Source organism: Tiliqua scincoides, chromosome 11, assembly GCF_035046505.1.
Source record: "Tiliqua scincoides isolate rTilSci1 chromosome 11, rTilSci1.hap2, whole genome shotgun sequence".
NCBI classification, from domain to species: Eukaryota; Metazoa; Chordata; class Lepidosauria; order Squamata; family Scincidae; genus Tiliqua; species Tiliqua scincoides.
Window position 1 is genome coordinate 26,329,878 of NC_089831.1, and position 19,547 is coordinate 26,349,424.

Sequence of the window (19,547 nt, forward strand, 5' to 3'; positions counted from 1 at the left end):
GTTCATAATGATAATGCAATAATAAAACTATCTTTCTCAAGATAATGCCTGCCTTCTTCCTTCAGTGTGAGTGTTTCAGGGCTGGTCTGTTCTTTACCATTTAAGGGGGAAGCCCTGAAATCCAAGACATGGTTTCCCTTAACCAGTCTATCGAGGATTCTGAGGTCAGGAATAATCCCCATTTAATGTTGCCATCTCAGAACCTTGGGACATCAGTTAAGTGTAAGAGGGCAATCGTAACAGCAGTGGGAGAGACGGGTTCCTCCACCACAAGGGAATGAAGTGCTTCATGGCTATTGCTCCTGCCATACGCACAGGTATCAAGAATCCCACGGGTTTTGCATCCACACATTCCAAAACCCACATGGAAGAATTAGGAGAGCAATAGGCAGCAAAGGGATGCTTGGATATTCCATGGTGTAAAACCAATGGGATAAAGAAACCCACATGAGTTTTGCATTCTAGTGTGCTCTTATTCCATCAAATATGTCCATCGTCATGTAGATTATTGTTGAGGTCTGAAACCTATGAAATCCCCCAGGTCTTGTTCACAGGAGAAATGTTACAGGCACTGTATCTGATGTAGCCTGTTGGTGTGTAATTCTGTAGTGCTCCATGTTTCCAAGTGACAGGTGATACTAATTGCAAACCCTGTGCACCTGAGTTTGGGCGTGCCTTAAGTATAAAGCAGGCTTGCAAACAAACGCTCCTGGGGGGGCATAGGAAATTGAGGAGCCAGAGATGTGTTGCTGTCTGTTTGACCAGGTTGCTGTAAATAATATACCTTGGTGGTGGAACCCAGCTTTTCATTTCGAGTGGTTATTTGCAACTGACGAGCCTCCTGTGGGACAGCCTTGAGCACCGGCTTCAAGTTTCTGCTGCGCTGCCATTTGTTTTGCTCTGCAGGAAACTTCTACATACCACAACAATTATTGCATGTGTAGTGGAGGCTTGGAAGAGCACAGGCACTGATTTTTGGGGGCCGGGGGCGGGATGGGGTCTTGGGATTGCTTGTGGCTCAAGACTGTGGTGTGGGGTTTGCAGGAAGTTGGTCTTGGGACAGCACAGGAAGTAACAGGGTTGTTTTGGGGCCTTGGACCTCCGGGTCACAGTGGCACAGAGACTCTGGGAGGAGTTTGTAAGTGAAACGCACCACCTTTCTTTCTAACACAGACTGGATAGGGGATCTGGGTAGCAAGGCCTGACCACCAGCTGCAGGCTCACCAAGGCGGAGTAGCTGTTGTGCGACTGGACAAGGTGTTTGCCAAAGAAGGCCTTTCCAGACCCCTCCAAAAGAAAACCCTGCATGGTCCCTACCCAACCATACTGAGTCTGCCTCTTGCCCTGAGCAGAGGAGGAAAATCCCACAGAGGGTCGTTCTGCCCCAACGATGTGGGTCCCACATGTGTTGGGTCCCAACCAGAGAGAGGAGAGAGAGAGAGAGACACTGGCCCAGAGTCACCCAGGGGAGCTCTGGGGCACCTCTGTTCCTGGCTGACTCAGTTCCAGGTATACTCTGCATGGGTGAGACTTTTTGCTGCTGCTGCTTCTTTTTTTTTTAAAGTCAGAGCGTGCAATGTTTCCCTGTGGCCATGAGTACCATAGTACCTGGTTTGCCAATCAAGGGTCTGTCCCACATCCTGCAATTTTATCCTGTGGGGAGGAGCTCCCTTCTGACCCAGATCCTGCAGAGGGGCTGCCAGCACAAATGGGATGCCAGAGCAGTGTGCCCAGTCTTGCCAAATGGGTGCAGCATGGAAAGAGACCAAGTCCTGTCCTCGCCTCTCTGCCCAGCTTCCCTACAGCTGCTCTCCAGCTGTGGCACAATTTGTCATTTACTCTTCTTATCTCAGGTTATTACAGTGTTGCTCTAGTGGGCAGCTCTTCTGTTTGGGAATTAGTTAATAAGTCAAATCACTTTTGTTATACTAGTCTAGGAAGATTATGGTTTTCCATTTTTTATTCCAATTTTTTTTTTTTTTGGTGGCACATATTTTAGAAATGAAATTAAAATCTAACTGCTTCCTGAAAATTATGCAAACACAACAAAACATAGAGAAAAGCCAACAACACAATCTCGTTTGTGAGGCATTTCGACCAGCTATTACTGGTCATACTTTTTCAGCAATTAGTGATTTGCTGTTATGAAACCTGAAGTGGAATTTTTATTTTTATTTTTTTATATATCCAGGCAGTGTAAGTCTACAAGGTGCTCAGTTTTAATCTAATTCTCAATCTTGCAACCTCTAGCAAGGGACAGGCATTTTTTCCCCCCGATCTTTATAAAGTAGCCAGAAAATGAAACTTACACTTCCTACTTTTTTTTTTATTTAATTAGTCCAGGCCCTGTTGCAAGTCTTCAGATGAGGAGTTCAAGCAGAGTGTACAGTACTGCAGACTTCCCCCCAGGCCAGTTGCCTGCTCTCCACAGACTGTTTGGAAGCTGCTTGCAGAGCTGCAAGGTCAGCGAGCACCCAACTTGAGGAGCTCTGGGCAGGCCCCAAAGTTCCAGGATGTCTTGACAGCCATATGTAGCAAATCCTTCCAGTGATTACACATGGTTAACATAAGAACATAAGAACATAAGAACAGCCCCACTGGATCAGGCCATAGGCCCATCTAGTCCAGCTTCCTGTATCTCACAGCGGCCCACCAAATGCCCCAGGGAGCACACCAGATAACAAGAGACCTCATCCTGGTGCTCTCCCCTACATCTGGCATTCTGACTTAACCCATTCCTAAAATCAGGAGGTTGCGCATACACATCATGGCTTGTACCCCATAATGGATTTTTCCTCCAGAAACTCGTCCAATCCCCTTTTAAAGGCGTCTAGGCTAGACGCCAGCACCACATCCTGTGGCAAGGAGTTCCACAGACCGACCACGCGCTGAGTAAAGAAATATTTTCTTTTGTCTGTCCTAACCTGCCCAACACTCAATTTTAGTGGATGTCCCCTGGTTCTGGTATTATGTGAGAGTGTAAAGAGCATCTCCCTATCCACTCTGTCCATCCCCTGCATAATTTTGTATGTCTCAATCAAGTCCCCCCTCAAGCGTCTCTTCTCTAGGCTGAAGAGGCCCAAACGCCGTAGCCTTTCCTCATAAGGAAGGTGCCCCAGCCCCGTAATCATCTTAGTCGCTCTCTTTTGCACCTTTTCCATTTCCACTATGTCTTTTTTGAGATGCGGCGACCAGAACTGGACACAATACTCCAGGTGTGGCCTTACCATAGATTTGTACAACGGCATTATAATACTAACCGTTTTGTTCTCAATACCCTTCCTAATGATCCCAAGCATAGAATTGGCCTTCTTCACTGCCGCCGCACATTGGGTCGACACTTTCATCGACCTGTCCACCACCACCCCAAGATCTCTCTCCTGATCTGTCACAGACAGCTCAGAACCCATCAGCCTATATCTAAAGTTTTGATTTTTTGCCCCAATGTGCATGACTTTACACTTACTGACATTGAAGCGCATCTGCCATTTTGCTGCCCATTCTGCCAGTCTGGAGAGATCCTTCTGGAGCTCCTCACAATCACTTCTGGTCTTTACCACTCGGAAAAGTTTGGTGTCGTCTGCAAACTTAGCCACTTCACTGCTCAACCCTGTCTCCAGGTCATTTATGAAGAGGTTGAAAAGCACTGGTCCCAGGACAGATCCTTGGGGCACACCGCTTTTCACCTCTCTCCATTGTGAAAATTGCCCATTGACACCCACTCTCTGCTTCCTGGCCTCCAACCAGTTCTCAATCCACGAGAGGACCTGTCCTCTAATTCCCTGACTGTGGAGTTTTTTCAGTAGCCTTTGGTGAGGGACCGTGTCAAACGCCTTCTGAAAGTCCAGATATATAATGTCCACGGGTTCTCCCGCATCCACATGCCTGTTGACCTTTTCAAAGAATTCTATAAGGTTTGTGAGGCAAGACTTACCCTTACAGAAGCCATGCTGACTCTCCCTCAGCAAGGCCTGTTCGTCTATGTGTTTTGAGATCCTATCTTTGATGAGGCATTCCACCATCTTACCCGGTATAGATGTTAGGCTGACCGGCCTATAGTTTCCCGGGTCCCCCCTCTTTCCCTTTTTAAAAATAGGCGTGACATTTGCTATCCTCCAATCTTCTGGTACCGTGGCCGTTTTGAGGGACAAGTTGCATACCTTAGTCAAGAGATCTGCAACTTCATTCTTCAATTCCTTAATAACCCTTGGGTGTATGCCATCAGGGCCCGGTGACTTATTGATCTTTAATTTATCAATGAGGTCTGAAACATCTTCTCTTTTAACCTCTATCTGACTTAACTCCTCGGTCAGGAGGGGCCGTTCGGGCAGCGGTATCTGCCCAAGGTCTTCTGCCGTGAAGACAGATGCAAAGAACTCATTTAATTTCTCTGCCATCTCTAAGTCTCCTTTTATCTCCCCTTTCCCTCCCTCACCATCCAGAGGGCCAACCGCTTCTCTGGCGGGTTTCCTGCTTCTAACATATTTGAAGAAGCTTTTATTATTCCCCTTAATGTTGCTGGCCATGCGTTCCTCATAGTCTCGCTTGGCCTCCCCTATCACCTTCTTACATTTCTTTTGCCACAGTTTATGTTCCTTTTTATTCTCTTCATTAGGGCAAGACTTCCATTTACGGAAGGAAGCTTCCTTGCCCTTCACAGCCTCTCTAACTTGGCTGGTTAGCCATGCGGGCACTCTCCTGGATTTAGTGGAACCCTTCTTTCTTTGTGGTATACACCTCTGCTGGGCCTCTATTACTGTTGTTTTAAGCAGCCTCCATGCACTCTGGAGAGACTGGACTCTTTTTACCCTCCCTTTCAACCTCCTTCTAACCAGCCTCCTCATTTGAGGGAAGTCCGCCCGTCGGAAGTCAAGGGTTTTTGTTAGAGATTTGCCTGGTATTCTTCCCCCAACGTGCACGTCAAAACGGATCGCAGCATGATCACTGTTCCCCAATGGCTCAGTAACGTTTACATCTCTAACCAGGTCCTGCGTACCGCACAAAATTAAATCCAGAGTCACCTGTCCTCTGGTGGGCTCCGTGACTAGCTGATCTAAGCCACAGTCATTTAGCACGTCAAGAAATCCGGTTTCCGGTTTAATATGTAACCCTTAGCAGTAAAAAGGGTGGGACAGGTTGGGTTGGTCCCTTGGAGTGCTAAAGGGTGGAGGTGGGCAAAGGATCATTCCTACCAGGAAGGGCTTTCTGGAGAACTTGCAGGCTCAGAGGCACCATGGAGGGAAACTTTATTGGCAAAGATGTTTACAGGCAGCATTTTCATCCAAAAGATTACATAAAAACATACTATTCCTCTAGCTCTGGCAACCAGGAGTTTAGCAACCTTTTGAAGTTCAATCTGAAAAATCTTCACAAGGCTTTTACTTTGGGTGAGTATGCCTGTCCTAGCTTGCTCTGTGGCTTGCCCGGGCAAGAAAGAAGGGATTGCCAAAGGGTGTTATGTAAGCATGAACAGCCTGCAAGATTTGCAGGAGAAACCGTTTCCCACTCTGGTCTCCAAATGGTTGAGGCCAAGAGTGGTCTTGGAATGGGAGAACTCAGTCTTCCTTCCCCTCTGAAGTGATCACTGTGGGGAGGGGAGGGGTTCAGAAAGAGCCACCAGGAGCTGGGCTTTCTGAGCCCAGCTGCTCTCCTGCCCTCTCCATCACTCTTGAATGGAACAAAGGAAGGAGATTTGATTCCAAGTTAAAGGCTGCCTTGTTCCAGAGGGATGCTCCTGCAATGCCACGAGCGCCCATGAGATTTTCCATGTTCCATTTGAGTTATCGGTGAGGTTCTGCAAGGAGTATCAAAGGAGATGCTATGACTCTTTCATAACTGGGTAGTAGAGGGAGAATGTCAGCAACTCGGACCTTCCTCAGGCCAACAGAATACATTGTATTGTACCTACTGAAGCCCCCTCCTCCATAAAGGACATGGAAATGCTGCTGTCCTTTAGCGTCTGGTCACCCTCAGTACTGCTGTTCCCTGGAAAAGTGTGTAATCCACTCAGTCAGTGTGTTTATAAGGAAGACAGAATGAGCCTGTAAAATTGGAGGAGCAAAGGCAAGGTATTTCAGGAGGTGAGGGGGTGTCACATGGCATTTTAAAAGATTAGGTTGTGGCCATGAAATCAAGAATCAGCAACAGGAGAAAGGAGAGCTCTTCGTATCTGTTCAAAACATGGTGCTAAATGTATGGGGTGGGGGGTGGGGGGTAAAATTCTGGATTGTACCATTTGAGATTGCAGGTATGAGCAGACTGTTATTTTGGAATGATCACCCCACAAAAAAACTCCCTGCAAGTGGTCAGCAAGCACTCCAGGGAGTTTTCTCCATGATATGTTAATTTACTGTGTGCAGAGAGCAAGGGTTTTGTTTTGTTTTTCTTTTGTAAATATGGAGGAGCATTCAACACTATGAGTCTGTGCTAGAAGAAACAAAGCAGTTGTTCTTCAGAGGGTGATTTTACAAGTGATGCTGAGTGTCTAGAATGGTGTTAATTTTGGTTGTCCAAGAAATTTTGCCTTGATGTGGTATGCACCAGCGTGTTCTTGTGATACCTCCCAGATGGAATCAAAGGAGACACCCTGCTAGATATCGGAAGCGGCCCCACCATCTACCAGTTCCTCTCTGCCTGCGAATCCTTCCGTGAGATCATCGCCTCGGATTACACCGACCAGAACCGGGAGGAGATGCAGAGATGGCTGAAGAAGGAGCCGGATCATTTTGACTGGAGCCCGGTGGTGAAATACGTGTGTGAGCTGGAGGGGGACAGGTACAGAGGACAAACTGGTGGTTGGTTATTTAATGTTCCATTTCACCTTTCATCCCATTCAGCCTCCCACACTTCCTGGTGAAGAATGGTGTTATAGATAAAGGTGGGAGAAGATGGTTTTATTTTTTCGCAGATTTCAGTGTTTTTCCACCCCAAATGTAAACTAGGTGATTACATTTTCTCCTAGTTACAGAGTCACAAGGCAATTGCTGGTTGGCCACAAGTTGTCTTTCAGAAAGTGATTGTGTGAGGAACCCAAAGTGCAGGAAGGGAGGTGCTTTTGGTTTTCTGTAAACAGGCTCTCCTTGAAACATGGCATGGTGTTAATCATGACAGAAGGAACCTCAGGTGAAGTGCTAATCTGGCCTTTTATTTTCTCAGGGAGAAATGGGAGGAAAAGGAGAAGAAGGTCAGGAGAACTGTCCGTCAAGTGCTGAAATGTGATGTCACCCAAGCCAACCCACTGGCTCCACTTGTGATGCCCCAAGTCTGCTGTGTGACCTCCCAATTCTGCCTTGAATCAGCTTGCCAAGACCTGCCTACCTACTGCTTGGCCTTAAAGAACATCTGCTCTCTCCTGAAGCCTGGGGGGCACCTCATTTTGATGACAGCTCTCAAACACAACTTCTACATGGTTGGCCAACATCGATTCTTCGGCCTTTACCTGGAGCAGGAGATGGTCAGCAGTGCAGTGAGGGAGGGAGGCTTTGATATCTCCTGGTCTGACTTGGCCACAATGCAATTTGCACCATCAGTAACTGATTGTAAAGCCATCTATGCACTGGTTGCCCAGAAGCGCAGTACCATCTGAGTTTGAGTAGAGCAGGAAAGAAAACTCGCAAGCGAAAGGAAGCCAAAACGAGGGAGGCATTTCCTGCTGTATAGCTAGCAAAATATAGACCAGGCCTGTACAAACAAGGCCTGTGGACCTCTATGCATTTTATTAAGTTTGTAGCTCCTTGTTACAAGGAGCTCCCTCTCCAGAGGTTATCACCAGACTTGTGAAAACCAGACTATATGATATAGAAAGGCAAGAGATTCTAAGTGCAGCACAGAAAAAATGTTCCCCTCTGAATTTTCATCTTAAAATTACAAGTGGTCAACAACCAAAATATCTGTCCCTCCTAGTGCACCCCCTGGAGAGCAGGGCCTTTACCTTGGCACGTTGTAATGTGACCCCCTCTAATGACTTACATGGCAGATTCAGAAACGCCTCCTGGGAAGATCATTTATGTAGCTGCAATTTAGGTGAAGTAGAATCATCCACACATTATGTTGCGCTGTCCCAGATGTCAAGCATTAAGGCAGCAATTTCTCTCTCCCTTGCCCCATGCTAAAACAGGGCATTCTGAGAAAGCTATAATTCAATTCCTTCTAGCAGGTGATGTAGAGCATACAACCCTCCCAGTCGCACAGTTTCTAAATTTGAGTAATTTGAATCGAGCCAAGCTTTCTGTTGCAAGTAATCACCGAGCACATTACATCTTTGGCAATATCCGCAGAGTAACTGATTGTTTTGTTTTTTAATAATACGTTTGTATGTAAAATGTATTGTATGTTTGTATCTGTGTGTACACGTAGGTTTGTATCTGTGTACACGTAGGTGTGCACATATACATATATTTGTGTACTACTTAGGTTTATATTCTCTCTACGGTTTCCGTACAGAGTCTTCACCTACCTAATGTTTATGCCTAATAAAGGTTGACTTGACTTGACTAAGTTTGTAGCAGCCTTTGACAGTTGCTTTGACAGGGGAAAGGCGGGATATAAGTTCCTATAATATAAATAAATGAATGAATTTGTGTCTCCCTCTTGCTTCTTGCAACTCCACTGACTATTCCAATCCTTTGCAAACTGTTGGCCACCTTCCAGTCCTCTGGCAGGGAGACTGATTTGCAGGTCAAGTTACCATTTCTTTGCTAGTGGATCAGCAAGGTCTCCTTTGAGTTCCTTAAGAAGGTCACTTCAGGTCAGGGTTTCTAACCGAGATTTTCCGCAGTGACAGGAGATGCAAAGAAAGGGTTCAGCTTCTCTGCAACCTCCAGAGCCTGTTTAATGTCCCTTTTTCCTCCCTCATTATTGAGCCATCCAACTGCGTCCCTGGCAGATTTCCTGCTTTTGCTGAATTTCTTCTTCTTTGCCTGGATGCTTTTAAACAGGTGTTCTTCATAGTATCTTTCCCACCTTCTCCATGTCTGCTTGTGTTGCTCTTGCCACAGTTTCCTTTTTGTTCTTCTCATTTGGGCAGGACTTCTGTTTTCTGATGGCTTTCCCCCCCAAACTGGGAAACATTCACTTGTTTCAGTTGCTGGTTCTCTAGAGAACCCAGTGGTGAACCTAGAGTTTGGAAATTCCAGCACCGTCAGGATGGAAATCAGGTTGCCACAAAGATAAGGCCGGTTTTTTCTTTTTTAGGAGTGACATCACAGAGCCCGTGACTTCTGAAAAATAGCTGCTTGTGGTCAACACCTCCGGCATTCAGTCACCACTAGACTGTGCAATATAGTTGTTTGTGTCTTGTATCTAATCATGAGTTGCTTGTATTAGAGTCTAATGACAAATTAGACTCTAATACAAGAGTCAAAATAGAGATAGAGACAAATTAAAATATACTAGATGCAAGTGTTCTTGAGTATTTGAAAGACTCAATAGGAGACCTTCCAATAGCAGTGCTGGGAAATGCAGTTTATCCCCCTGAAAAGAAAATCTCTGGATGAAATTAGCCTTATTTGTGATGAGACCAACTATTAACTGGATTGAACTTCTGGGAAGAGATCATGTGCGCTCTCTCTCTCTGTGTTGTCACGTGACTTTTTTAAAATGGACAACAGTTTTACAACTATGTTCTGCATACATGCCACAAAATGGAAGCCTAGGAGTATATTTCAGAGTCCACCCATAAGGGGCCAAGCCCAGGTCCTTCCAAGTGCTGCACTGCATTGTGTAACATCCAAATCATCATCACCGAGCCAGTCATTTTCATTACAGTCCTTGAAGAACTGGGAAGGAGTTCCCTGGGAAGAGATCATGTGAACTCACTCTCTCTTTCTGTTGTCATGTGATTTTTTTTAAAATGGTCAACAGCTTTCCACTTTTACGCTCAGTATGGATGCCATAAAATGTAAGTCTGGGTGCATGGAATAAAAGTCAAACATCCACCAGGGACACATTCATTTTCACAGCAGCCTGTGTCTCCCCCCTCAGGGTTCTGGATTGCACAACAAACATGCCAGGGCTATTTGCAAACATGATTCCATAACAGCAGGAAGGGCTGATTTTTTTTTTTTTTTAAAAAGAAACCTCTCCCTCTCTGTTTATGCAATTCAAAAAGGTGGGACCAGAGAAAAAGAGCAAACCACGCTAGTTCAGCTAACAGGAACAGAGTATTATCTACTTTCTTCAAGGATCATGGAGGCGATTTTCACCTAGAAAGACTTCTATGCGCAACATTTTGCTCCAAAAGACTACTTAAAAGCTTGCCACTCCTATGGGCAGGAGACAACTGAAGAAAATGCCTTTATAATGTTTTCTCTGAGAAACTCCACCAGGCCTTCACTGTGGGTGAGGGAGGACGGCTTTTATTGGCTCCAGGGCTGGTGCAGAAACAGTGTGCCGGGAACAAGGTCCCCTGAATGGGCCCGAGTGCTCTGGTGTGCAATGGGCTCTCAGCTCTTTTGCTCTTTGGGCAGCTTGAGTAGTCACAGCTTGTCACTCCACAGCTGCCTCAGAGGGAGAAGTGAGCTAGCAAGGCCTCCTCCCCCATCTGCCTGGGCTGCATTGCCATTGGCTTCTGCCTCCCCAGAAGCCTGACCATTCTTCCTTGTTGTCCCACTCTAGAAGGGCATCACAGAAGAGATAAGTGGGTGAACGATGCACCCCAAGTTTATTGACTACACAGGCCTACAAAATTGAGGGTCAGAAAAGCTTTTCCCAAACTTTATGGTGGTTTGATATGAATTTGGGGTGCCAGTTCCAAAAATGGCATCCGTTTTGCCCTCTCACGTCTAGTTTTGGAGATATAGTATAGCCTCACATGAGGAAGCTGCTTGAACCATTCACTAAAGAGGCTATGCCGTGTCTCCAAAACTAGACATGAGGGAGCAAAACGGATGCCATTTTTTGAATCGGCACCCCAAATATACCCAGGAATTGGTGTAACGTTTAAGGAAGCAAAATGTGTGTTGGCTTGTATTATGGACTGATGACCTAAGTTGTCCAGGACTGACTCATCGAGAGTTTTTCCCTACCACATGCACTGTACCTGCTAGTTAAGAGCCATTTCAATGAGTAACACCCCCAGCATTAAATGGGGGGGGGGTAGCTTCACCTGACACCCATTGTGGAATGGAAGCAAATGCAATCCGTGTTAACAGACTTGAAGAGCCAACTTCTGGGGTGGATGCAAAGCAGTTCCTTCCCCAGCCCCCCCCCCCAGCAAAATTCATCCTTTGCTGCTCTTTCTGCTTCTCTCCCTGACCCCTCACAAGCTACTCCACTAGTTTGCTGTTTTATCATTTCCCACTCCAGTCATAGATGAATGAATCCTGTTAGGTGCCTGGTTTGGACGCTCCTCCCCACAAACCCTGGAGCAGCCACACGAAAACATGGAGATAATGCAGTGTGGGGTATTTGCAGCTTCTCACTCTGCACTAAATGCTGGGAAAGGTGCTGGGCCCACACTAGCCTGGAGCCCCAGAGTCTGGAACCCCTACCTTGGCATGCCCAGCATCACCCGGGAAAAATGGCCGACAGGTGCACCAAGGGGGTCTTGTGATGTTCTTGTGTAGATGGAATCAAAGGAGACACCCTGATAGATATTGGAAGCGGCCCCTCCATCTACCAGTTCGTTTCTGCCTGCAAATCCTTCTGTGAGATCATTGCCACGGATTACACTGACCAGAACCGGGAAGAGATGCAGCGCTGGCTGAAGAAGGAGCCGGGCGCTTTCGACTGGAGCCCGGTGGTGAAATACGTGTGTGAGCTGGAGGGGGACAGGTATGGGAAGCACGTCAGGTGGGCCACTGGGGAAAGCTGGAAGTGGAACCAGAAGGGCCTTCGGTCGGATGTTCCCATGTGCTTTCCTCAGTCCTTCAGATATCCAGGGCCTCAGCAACTGCTTATGCCAAGTCCAAAGCTAGAGGGCCTCAAAAGATCTCCTGGACAACTCTGGTTGCGTCTGAAGGAGTTGTGAGGCACTGGGAGGCAGTGCAGGGCCCTTGGTAAGTCATTGCAGTGCCACGCAGGCCATTAGCAGATTATATCATCCATGGAATTCAGTATCTGCAGTAGGTCCCGGAACAGATCCAGGCCCACTGTGCTTTGTGGTCTACGGTTTTACAGTGAACTAGGTAGTCACCAGCTCAGGAAGTGCCGGCAAGTGTTGAATGACCGTGTGAGGACAGTGTGTGCGGACCAGAGATGCTCCCAGCACGATGCTGGCTGAAGCAGCTGCTTCGAGGGCTAAAGGAGGTAGCAAAGAGGAGGAGGGGACCCCATGCCCCTTGGAGGGGGAGAGAGAGGGGGGAGGGGGAGTCATGTCTGACCTCCTTCTCCAGCGGTCCTGCTAAAATCATAGGGTGGAGCTGGAGGAGGAGATGCCCAGTTGCTCCCTTCTTTAAAGTGGTCAAATGGGGAGCATACTGGGAACAGACAGGGCCACTCCCAGGATGCTCTCCACTTGACTAGAGGTGGTGAAGGCAGCAGAGGAGGGGAGGCGATGGCAAAGGGTGTGAGATGAGATGAGGGGGCTTTGGGTGTGACTCGTGTCTGTGGAATGTGGGGCTTTTACAGGCTTTGGGGTGAACCAGTTGAAGAAGCAGGGATGGAGGTTCGGGGAGGCTTTGCCACACTGACCTTGCATCTTCCCTCAGGGAAAAGTGGGCTGAGAAGGAAGAGATTGGAGTGCCACAGTGCCAGAAGATTGGAGGATAGCAAATGTCACGCCTATTTTTAAAAAGGGAAAGAGGGGGGACCCGGGAAACTATAGGCCGGTCAGCCTAACATCCATACCGGGTAAGATGGTGGAATGCCTCATCAAAGATAGGATCTCAAAACACATAGACAAACAGGCCTTGCTGAGGGAGAGTCAGCATGGCTTCTGTAAGGGTAAGTCTTGCCTCACAAACCTTATAGAATTCTTTGAAAAGGTCAACAGGCATGTGGATGCGGGAGAACCCGTGGACATTATATATCTGGACTTTCAGAAGGCGTTTGACACAGTCCCTCACCAAAGGCTACTGAAAAAACTCCACAGTCAGGGAATTAGAGGACAGGTCCTCTCGTGGATTGAGAACTGGTTGGAGGCCAGGAAGCAGAGAGTGGGTGTCAATGGGCAATTTTCACAATGGAGAGAGGTGAAAAGCGGTGTGCCCCAAGGATCTGTCCTGGGACCGGTGCTTTTCAACCTCTTCATAAATGACCTGGAGACAGGGTTGAGCAGTGAAGTGGCTAAGTTTGCAGACGACACCAAACTTTTCCGAGTGGTAAAGACCAGAAGTGATTGTGAGGAGCTCCAGAAGGATCTCTCCAGACTGGCAGAATGGGCAGCAAAATGGCAGATGCGCTTCAATGTCAGTAAGTGTAAAGTCATGCACATTGGGGCAAAAAATCAAAACTTTAGATATAGGCTGATGGGTTCTGAGCTGTCTGTGACAGATCAGGAGAGAGATCTTGGGGTGGTGGTGGACAGGTCGATGAAAGTGTCGACCCAATGTGCGGCGGCAGTGAAGAAGGCCAATTCTATGCTTGGGATCATTAGGAAGGGTATTGAGAACAAAACGGTTAGTATTATAATGCCGTTGTACAAATCTATGGTAAGGCCACACCTGGAGTATTGTGTCCAGTTCTGGTCGCCGCATCTCAAAAAAGACATAGTGGAAATGGAAAAGGTGCAAAAGAGAGCGACTAAGATGATTACGGGGCTGGGGCACCTTCCTTATGAGGAAAGGCTACGGCGTTTGGGCCTCTTCAGCCTAGAAAAGAGACGCTTGAGGGGGGACATGATTGAGACATACAAAATTATGCAGGGGATGGACAGAGTGGATAGGGAGATGCTCTTTACACTCTCACATAATACCAGAACCAGGGGACATCCACTAAAATTGAGTGTTGGGCGGGTTAGGACGGACAAAAGAAAATATTTCTTTACTCAGCGCGTGGTTGGTCTGTGGAACTCCTTGCCACAGGATGTGGTGCTGGCGTCTAGCCTAGACGCCTTTAAAAGGGGATTGGACGAGTTTCTGGAGGAAAAATCCATTATGGGGTACAAGCCATGATGTGTATGCGCAACCTCCTGATTTTAGGAATGGGTTAAGTCAGAATGCCAGATGTAGGGGAGAGCACCAGGATGAGGTCTCTTGTTATCTGGTGTGCTCCCTGGGGCATTTGGTGGGCCGCTGTGAGATACAGGAAGCTGGACTAGATGGGCCTATGGCCTGATCCAGTGGGGCTGTTCTTATGTTCTTATGTTCTTAGATGCTCTGAAGAACCATCAAGCAGGTCCTGAAGTGCGACGTGACCCTGCCCAACCCTTTGGCCCCGGTGGAGCTTCCACCAGCAGACTACTTGCTCTCCAACTTGTGTCTTGAAACGGCCTGCAAAGACCGGCCTGCCTTCTGCTCTGCCCTGAAGAACCCCAGCACCCTTCTCAAACCCGGGGGCTACCTGGTCTTGTTCTCTGTCCTAGAGGAAACCTACTACATGGTTGGCCAGCATCGGTTCTCTTGCCTCTTCTTGGAACCGACGTTTCTGGAAGAAGCTGTGGTGCAGGCAGGCTTCGATATCAAGTGGCTCAAGGAGGCCCGGTTCAGCTACCCATTATCATTGACTGATACCAAGGGGGCTTGCACGATAGTTGCCCAGAAACGTCAGTGCTGAAAGGAAGGGGGTGGAGAAAAGGGGGGGGGGGTTGAACTAACAACAACATTTTAAAAAATTGTATTAAATGGTGTAATGTTTTGGAGAGCCTGGACTCACGGGGTGCTATGCAGAAAATTAAAACTCAAGCAAATCCTGTGCGCAGGATGACAACACAGACATGCAGAAAAGGGGGGGTCACATGGCAGGGCCTTCTTGGTTGCAGCCCCAGGTTATGGACTCCCCTCCCTCTTGCCGCTTGTTTAGCTCCACACTGCCAGACGTCCTCCACGTGGTTGAAACCCTTCTGTCCAGGAATGATGTTCAGTTGTGCTCCCTGCCCAGTTTCACCAGCTCCTCACCCATCCACTTTTGCACCACTTTCTGGGGAGATAGGCCAGTGCACGGCTGTTCGGGGAGTTCCCCATGCTGACGTGGGCTCTAGTGAGTTGTGTTGGCCAACCTCAGCCGACACAGGCGTCTGGGGGAGTGTGGGGAGGAGGCAGGAAATGGGCGTTTTGGGGTGGGGGAAGGGCGGGAGGCTGGCATCCCCTGGGGAGGGCAGGGAGTGGGAGGTGGGGCCAGGATTCGGCGGTTATGCTGGATCCTTACCCCGTTCCTGGGTGCTGCATGGCACAGCTCTGAGTTACTTGGATCTGCCCCACCTCATCAGGTGGTGCAGATCTGAGTAGACCCATTGGGGTCACTGTAGCATGACACAGGGTAAGAGGAAAGCCTTCCCTTGCCTTGGTCAGTGCTGCTTTTGGCCCTAAACTTGGACTGGATGCAGTACAGGCCCACTGTCCTGTCTGCTTCCAAAGTTAGGATTGCACCCAAAGTGTCATTTCAGTTTTGTATTTACATTTACTTAATGGTATGCTAAAAAAACACCCTGTTTTGTATGTTATTTACCTTTTATGTCAATAACGGATGGATTGGATTGAATTGATCCAAGAGTCGTACCTGCAACTGTCCAATCTTGGATGGCACTTCTAGCTTCCTGCAGTAGTACAATCAATTTCTGAGTGACCCCGGGTGCTCTGCCAATCCCCCCCCCTTGAGGTTCCAATTAGTCCACATATGGTCCTAAGACACGAAATCCTGAGATCATCCTGTCTCCTGGATTGTTTTCTCGTAAATTTGTGATGAAGGCCTTGAAAAGCCAGTAACAATACACTCCAAGAGGAGAGCAATTTATTTCTCACCAAAGAAATGGGCTGCAGTTCTGTGATCTCCCCTGGCAACATCTGCTGAATGTTTTGGAGAACAAAGGAGAGGAGGGAGAAAATGTGAAGTTGCTTAGCGCTTTATCTTTCAGACCAGAGGTGGTCAAACTTTCAACTTTGGGGCTCCTGAATTGTGTAGAGGCAGGAACTTCAGCAGGTGCAGCTTATCCAATGACAAGGTTTAAACAGACCCTAAATTGTGCATAGGATTGCAGTGTCCCTTTGTGAGAGTTCATCAGATCTGAGAGGCAGTGACAGACAGCAAAGCAGCATCTTGAAAATGGAGAGACCCAGGTATGTGAGGATGTTTCTCAGGCTCAGAAGTTTGTTCTCTGCTGCTGAGCTCAGCTGTCTCCAGGAAGGAGAGTGGTGGGGACCCTGTGTGCCTTTAGCCTGGCTGCTCTCAAGGGGGAGCCACTCCAGAAATGAAGACCACCTTCTTCCCCCCAGCCCAACAACCAATGTTGGAGTACAAAACCTGGATTTTGTTTTCTTTTTTCCCCAGAACTGATTTACATAAAGAGGCCAGCAGCATTTGGGGAGGAGAGTGGGGAGTGGGGAAATGGGAGGGTGGGGCAGGATATAGTCCGGAATCTGGACTCCACAAAATGGAAATTCAGGCACATGGGAAAAAAACCAAAGCTCCATCGCTGAGCCAATCATTTTCACAGCAGCCTGTGCCTCCCTCCTCAGGGTTCTGGATTGCACAACAAACTTGCCAGGTCTGTTTGCAAACATGATTCCATAAAAGCAGAAAGGGTTGATTTTTTTAAAAAAAATCCCTCTCTGCTTATGCATGCTGTAAAGGTTGAACTAGAAAAAAGAGCAAACTGCAAAAAGTCAGTTTATCTAAGGAAAACAGAATACAGTATTATTCATTTCTTCAAGCAGCATGGAGCGATTTTCACTGAGAGTTTTCTGTGCAACGTTTTGCTCCAAAAGACCATTTAGAAGCATACTGCTCCTTTAGGCAGGAGATATGGTTTCAGAAAATGCCCTTTTAATGTTTTCTCTGAGAAACCTCCACCAGGCCTTCACTGTTGGAAAGTAAGGAAGGCTTTTATTTGTTCCAGGGCTGGTGCAGAAACAGTGTGCCTGGAATAAGGTCTCCTGAATGGGCCTGAGTGCTCTGGTGTGCAATTTGCTCTCAGCTCTTTTGCTCTTTGGGAAGTATGGGTAGTCACAGCTTGTCCTTCATAGATGATGAGAAAATCCACTCTCTCTCTCATACACACACACACACACACACACACACTCGGACACTCCACAGCTGCCCCAGAGCTAGCAAGGACTCCCCATCTGTCTGGACCCATTGACATTGGGCCCAATCCTATCCAACTTTTGAGCTCCGGTGTAGCTACAATGCAGCCCCGTGGTAAGGGAAGACATGTTGCCATGCTTGGAGGAAGCCCCAGTGTCTGCCCCGCCACCACAGGATGCAGTGCACACCCCACTGGCACAACTGCACCAGCACTGGAAAATTGGATAGGATGGGGCCCATTGGCTCCTCCCTCCCCAGAATACTGACCACCCCTCCTTGCTGTTCCTTCTACTCTGGAAGGACCTCCCAGAACAGGTATGTGGGTGAACCCTGGACCCCAATTTTATTGGCCGTGACCTCTATGTGCCCCGGAGTGACCCACTGAGAGTCTTTCCCTACTACCCACACTGTACTTGTCAGTTTCAATGAACCTTGATTAACACCCCCAGCATCAAATGGGGGGGGGGAAGTAGCTTCTCCTGACAACCTTTGGCGAGTGGAAGCAAATGTCGTCTGCATTAAGAAGAGCCAACTTGGGGTGGATGGATGTAATGGAAGATCAGAAGATCATCAGGTGGATGATGTGGTGTTGACAGCGATTCCATGTTTTGACAGCTGGTTGACAGCTCTGGGAAGGACAGGGCTGGCTCCACAGCTGTAATCAATCAAGGCCAATGGGACTCTGATGGACACCTGAGCTTCATTTGACCTTGATGGGACTTTGAATGGACATGGACTGAAGAGATGGCTCAGCAGAGCCTAATTTGGACCTAACGAGGTAGCTCACAGCTGAGCTGCATTTGGACTTAACAAGGGGCTGCAGGATAAAAGGCAGCTTCAGAAGGAGCAAAGGGCTGACCAGAGTGGGATGCTGACCAGAGGGAGGACCCTGACCCAGAGGGACACCTGGACGGACTCACACTGGGAGAAGGGGACTGCCAGAACTCTGCTGGAGGACACACAGAGAAGAGGACTGCCAGGACCCTGCTGGAGGAGACACTCTTCTGGAGAAGATAGAGGAAGGGACTGCTGAGACTCTGCTGGACACACACTCTGCTGCATTGGACTGCTACTGGGAAGGTTGGTCTGGGAATACTGGACTGGGAAGATTGGACTGCTTTGGAGATTGAACTGTGGACTTGGACTGGAGGTGTCAAACCTTCACCCACTGAGTTAAGTGGAGTTTTGGGGAGGGAAAGCCTCTGGACAAGAGGACGTGCAGGGAGTGTCTGTGTTTGTAGCAATAAATTCTTGTTAATTGCTATAGATAAGGAGTTCTGTGTTCATTCCTTTGCACACCACAGTTGTTGTTTCTTGGAAAAGGAGGGTGTTAATTAGCCAAAAAGCGGGCATTAGAAGGGAGTTGGGATATTTGGACGGGACAAATTGGCGTAGTCGGCAGGAGTCAAAAATTAGGATAGGACAATGGAGTTTGCTGTCACCCCTAGTTTGCTGTCTTGTCATTTCACACCCCAGTCACTGATAGGTGAATCCTCTCTAAGTGCCCAGTTTAGATGCCTCTATCCCTATAAAGTTGCAATCCTGTCCACTCTTACCTGGGTGTAAGTCCCCTTGATTATAATGAGACTTATTTCTGAGTAGAGATGCATAGGATTGGGCTCTCAGGCAGTAATCCTATACACACTTTCCTGAGAGTAAGCTCCATCAAGTACCATAAGATTTGTTTCTGAGCAGACATGCATAGGATTGCAGTGTCTTTTTGTGAGAGTAGATCAGAGCTGCAAGCCCCGGGGCAGACAACAATGCTGCATCTTGAAAATGGAGAGTCCCAGGTACATGGGGATGTTCCTCAGGGATGCCTGGATCAGGGTCAGAAGTTCTCTACTGCTCAAATCATTGTCTTTGGTAAGGAGAGTGGTGGGGACCCAGTGTGCCTTTAGCCTGGCTGCTCTCAAGGGGGAGTCACCCCAGAAATTAAGACCACCTTCCTCCCCAACAACCAATTCTGAAGAACAAAACTTGGGTTTTTTTTTCTCCCCCACAACTGATTTTCATAAAGAGGCCAGCAGCATTTGGGGAGGAGAGTGGGGGTGGGGAAATGGGAGGGTGGGGGCAGGATGTGGTCTGAACTCTGGACTCTCTCTGGTGCAATGAACTTGGCTAGCAGATAGTGCCCAGTACCTTGTTTCTGCCTCCAGGGCAGCAGAGGTTCCCTGACAACTTTGCAGAGATTTTGAGGAGTGTCACTGAATTCCGCCATTTGCTTATTGCTTTTTTATTTCCACTTGGGACTGTGGTCAGAGAAGGAGGCAAAGCTAAGAAGAACAATCCAACAAGTTCTAAAATGTGATGTCCATCAAAGCCCGTCCTTTCCCCCCAGGCCAGGTGCCTGCTCTTCACAGAATCTCTGGAAGCTGCAAAGTCAGCTGGCACCCAACGTGACATTGGACCTTGGGCAGGCCCCAGAA

General features: G+C 47.9%; 1 protein-coding gene and 1 pseudogene across 1 annotated transcript; both read left to right on the forward strand.

Moving 5' to 3' along the window:
• The first annotated feature begins 5,227 nt into the window (after positions 1-5,227).
• Positions 5,228-7,585, forward strand: LOC136662128 (nicotinamide N-methyltransferase-like). The gene is made up of 3 exons (XM_066639173.1): positions 5,228-5,387; positions 6,567-6,774; positions 7,156-7,585. The coding sequence occupies exons 1-3, from the start codon at positions 5,234-5,236 to the stop codon at positions 7,583-7,585; spliced, it is 792 nt and encodes a 263-aa protein (XP_066495270.1). The 5' UTR covers positions 5,228-5,233.
• A 2,600-nt stretch (positions 7,586-10,185) lies between these two features.
• LOC136662129 (nicotinamide N-methyltransferase-like) lies at positions 10,186-14,652 on the forward strand (annotated as a pseudogene).
• The last annotated feature ends 4,895 nt before the right edge of the window (positions 14,653-19,547 follow it).